This window comes from Anopheles merus, chromosome 2L, assembly GCF_017562075.2.
Source record: "Anopheles merus strain MAF chromosome 2L, AmerM5.1, whole genome shotgun sequence".
Taxonomy (NCBI): Eukaryota; Metazoa; Arthropoda; class Insecta; order Diptera; family Culicidae; genus Anopheles; species Anopheles merus.
This window is the reverse complement of record NC_054083.1, coordinates 23,981,158-23,984,857: the sequence shown is the minus strand read 5'-3', so window position 1 is coordinate 23,984,857 and position 3,700 is coordinate 23,981,158. Positions and strand designations below refer to the sequence as shown.

General features: G+C 41.5%; 1 protein-coding gene across 1 annotated transcript; it reads left to right on the top strand.

Annotated features, from left to right (window-relative positions):
- The first annotated feature begins 1,274 nt into the window (after nucleotides 1-1,274).
- Nucleotides 1,275-2,674, top strand: LOC121593334. The gene is made up of 3 exons (XM_041915590.1): nucleotides 1,275-1,815; nucleotides 1,879-2,052; nucleotides 2,121-2,674. Exons 1-3 carry the CDS (start codon nucleotides 1,810-1,812, stop codon nucleotides 2,631-2,633), a joined length of 693 nt encoding a protein of 230 aa, XP_041771524.1. The 5' UTR covers nucleotides 1,275-1,809; the 3' UTR covers nucleotides 2,634-2,674.
- Nucleotides 2,675-3,700: the final 1,026 nt, after the last annotated feature.

Sequence of the window (3,700 nt, the reverse complement as noted above, 5' to 3'; positions counted from 1 at the left end):
AAATTTCAATATCACTTTTTAACAGAATGGGTGAAAACTTTTGTTCAAACAAGCTTTTTTGAGACTTGACGAACACTCAAAACACTCTTAAAATCTTTATTCATAAGCAGAAGCGATAAAAATCAGCCTTCTAAATTCATACACCTTGGGATAAGCCCACCTGTCTATTATACACACTTAGATAGGTGCCCGAAAACTGCTATATAATGCAAACAGCGAACAGGCTGAAATTTCAGCCTACGAACTTATGACGGAAAGGGCCCCATAATTTGCTTTGTTTTTTTTTCGTTACTCGCTGAACTACTTGCGCTCATGCGATTGCGCTAATCCGGTTTTCTCGATTATCCGTAATTGATCCCGGATAATGGCGGCTACCGGACTTTCCGACCTACACAACCAAGGTGTCTGTGTTTAGAAGGTGTAATCTTGTAGCGTTTGCCTGATTTCCATGATTGAGAATGGTTATGTTATACAATTTCCTATACCCCCCTTCAGCCCTCAGCGATTATTGTACTAGAGATTAGGATCAGGATCAGGATGGAGATCAAGCAAATGCTACTTCGTCTTCTAAATACATACACCTTGCCAGAGCCCCCAGTATTGTTACGTCATGTCGCGAATTGTCAATTTGTTATGAATGACTTCACTTTCTATATACAGGTGTCCCCCGAGATACGACTGTACAGGCGGTCCCCGAGATACACGGTACCTCTTATACGCGGATTCGGAGATACGCGGTTTTCCAAATTTGACAGATATTTGAGCAAATTGTACTGATTTGACACATCCATTGTGAAATACCAAATAATTTCCGTATTGATCGAATGTAAAATACCATTTCAAAAGGTTTAAAACTGTTCAATTCATTAGAAACATATCAAATAATTAATTTGGTGGCTAAAATCACCCTCTACTTGCAAAATTGCACGAAAATTAGTGATATTTTGGCTGGAAATCACGAGATTCGACTTACGCGGAAATTCGAGGTACGCGGTATTTTGCGGCCGTTTTCGGTCCCCATTAACCGTGTATCTCGGGGACCGCCTGTATTTGGGACCGAAAAAATGTCCCAAAGCAAGGCGTAAGTCGAAAAAGTCGTATGTCGAATATCTATGAATATAAAGTTTATAGCCGAAATTGAAGAGTTTGAATTTATGATATCGTGTATTTTATTTAAAATAATGTTCGATAATGTAATAATTATATTCTAAAAACCGTACACAATATAGATATTCAAGATAGGGTAGTTGTGGAATCAAAATCGTTGTATCTGCGAATCGTCGTAACTCGAGGGGGTCGTAACTCGGGGGACGCCTGTACATACACCATGCTACACAGCCTGCTTCTGATCTGACAGTACAGTACCGAACGGCTTATTGTTTACAACATCACTCGCTCTGGACATTCCCGAAAAGGTTCACTTTCACAAGACCAAGTAAAACTCCACTAAATAAGAGGCTAATGCACTATATAAGGTGTAAAAGCAGAGCCCAGATGTTTTATGGGTAGATTTTTTTGTTTACCAAATGGAAAAGCATTAAAGCTACTCTTAAACAGGTACCGAAGCAAGTGTTATTTCGTTGGGTAAATCTCCAGCCACCAGGGCAACCAGGTAAAGCAACGAGGGTATGGAGAACCAACACAACTGGGTAAAGCTAAACGGGACAACATTTTCATTTAAAACAACAAACGAAGAGTAAGTCCAAAGCCAGTTTAAGATTGCCAGCCATCGTAAGCGCTTGCAGTACATCGCAAAGCAAATGTCCTTCCAAATTCTAACAGCACCAAGCGAGTTGTTAGCAATCCACAATGGCTGTAAGTGTAGCATAAAGGAAAACACACTCCTACTTCTTCATATGAGCTCTCTATTTGCTACAGGAAAACCGTGTAAACGCAACCAGCGAACAAATCGTAAAGCTTATTTCACTTATTGAGAGCAACAAACAGATTGTCGCCTGGCGGAGTCTAGGAACTGCCAAGTATTGGAACGCCGTTGCCAATGAGCTCAACGCATTAGGTCCACCGATACACAATCGAACGGAATGGAAAGAGGTAACTGTTCCTCTTCAGCCATGTAGGTGTATTATTTTAGCATTATTTTTGTACAATATCATCTGCAGACCTGGGAGGACTACCGCGACACCCTGAAAGACCAACTGGCCGACAACTATGTGAAGAACAAAGATGCGGGAAAACATCCATGGGATTTGGCCAGCTTTACGCCATTGGAGAAGCGTGTCATTGACATGATGTGTCTTGTGAAATCTTTGCAGCCTATACCGAACACAAGGGCCTTGGGTTTGCCACATATGTCTCCTGTGAAGTTTGTAAGCAACGAGGTACAGCCACAACCATCTCAGCCACCTGTACCGCCAGAACCTCAACCTCAGCCGGAAACGAAGACAACTGTTGGCTGTGTTAGAAATCGTCGTCACAGATATCGAAGTTTAGCGGAGCTTCAGTTGCTGGAGTTAAGGAAATTAACAAAGGTGAATAGAAAACTGTGCCTTTTGAAGCAGAAAGAGTTGAAGGTGAAAAACAAACAGTTGCTTTTGATGAAACAACGACTCAAGATGGATATTGAAATTGCTCAAAAGCGTCTAGAATGGGACAGAGAAATGGCAGGAGTGTAACAAGTGACAAAGTTAAGTATGAACTGAATAAAGTTGAACTTTAAATCCCTTAACTTGAATAAACATGTAGGTTTACTTTGCTAGAAATTGAAATATCACAAAAATTTCGTTTGAAAAAAAAAAAAAACGTTTCCTGTAGTGTTCTTCGTTGTAGCAATGCGTGCTAGTCCCTATCATCCCACCGAGAATCGGCGCTAAACTCCCCAAACGGGCATTGATTGTCATTTATATTTATTTGCCGTGCACTGTTTGCACACACCGGTAATGGACACCGGCGATTAAAAACAATCGAACAACAGTCATTAAACGGCAGCAAACAAAACAAACAATCAGTAACAGTACACAGGCTATCGTCGTCGTCGCTAACCTTCCCTTATCTCATATTACGGGCGTAAAATTTTCATGACGCTCCCTCGGCAAAAAGCACCGATACTATGAAAACATACCCACACACATGCACACAGAAAAACATCGAAAAGTCAAAGAAAGTGCCACACGAGCAACGCATCCTTTGATACTTCTTTTTTATGCTTGTGTGTGTCTTCTTTACACACTCTTTCTCTTTCCGTCTGGTGGACAGCACACTTCCATATGAAAAACCTCATTCCGTAACCGAATGCGTCAAATTGCTATCGATTTTCTACGATCTTGTGTCGTCCTGGCGGCCATGGACTCTGCTACAAGCCTCTTTTCAATACAAAAAAAGGATATTTTCTGTACAAAAAGGGGGAATAACAAGACTCCAGTTCGGAAAATAGTAACGCAAATCTTTACCCAAACCACCCAAGTTCGCGGGAGTCTCGTTTACTTTTTCACCCCAAACAACATTCGCTCCTCCATGCTGTGCAATTGCTTCAGTTTTCCACCGTAAAATACGGAAGGTTTTGCTTTTAAAGAAGGTTCGTTGCTTGTCTTCTTCCGTTCGGTTTCGTTTCTTCCTGCGTCTTAGGCCGCTTAGGCCGCACAGAAAGACTTTGCATGGCATTATCTGTCCTTTCACAACGTTTGAATGCGTTTCATCCCCCACCTCTAGCTTGCCATAAACACGCTGAGGAAAATGACCCCGT

Coding starts and splice junctions, on each gene's coding strand:
- LOC121593334 (XM_041915590.1), top strand. Junction 2,053..2,120: donor ATCGAACGGAATGGAAAGAG/GTAACTGTTCCT, acceptor TATCATCTGCAG/ACCTGGGAGGACTACCGCGA.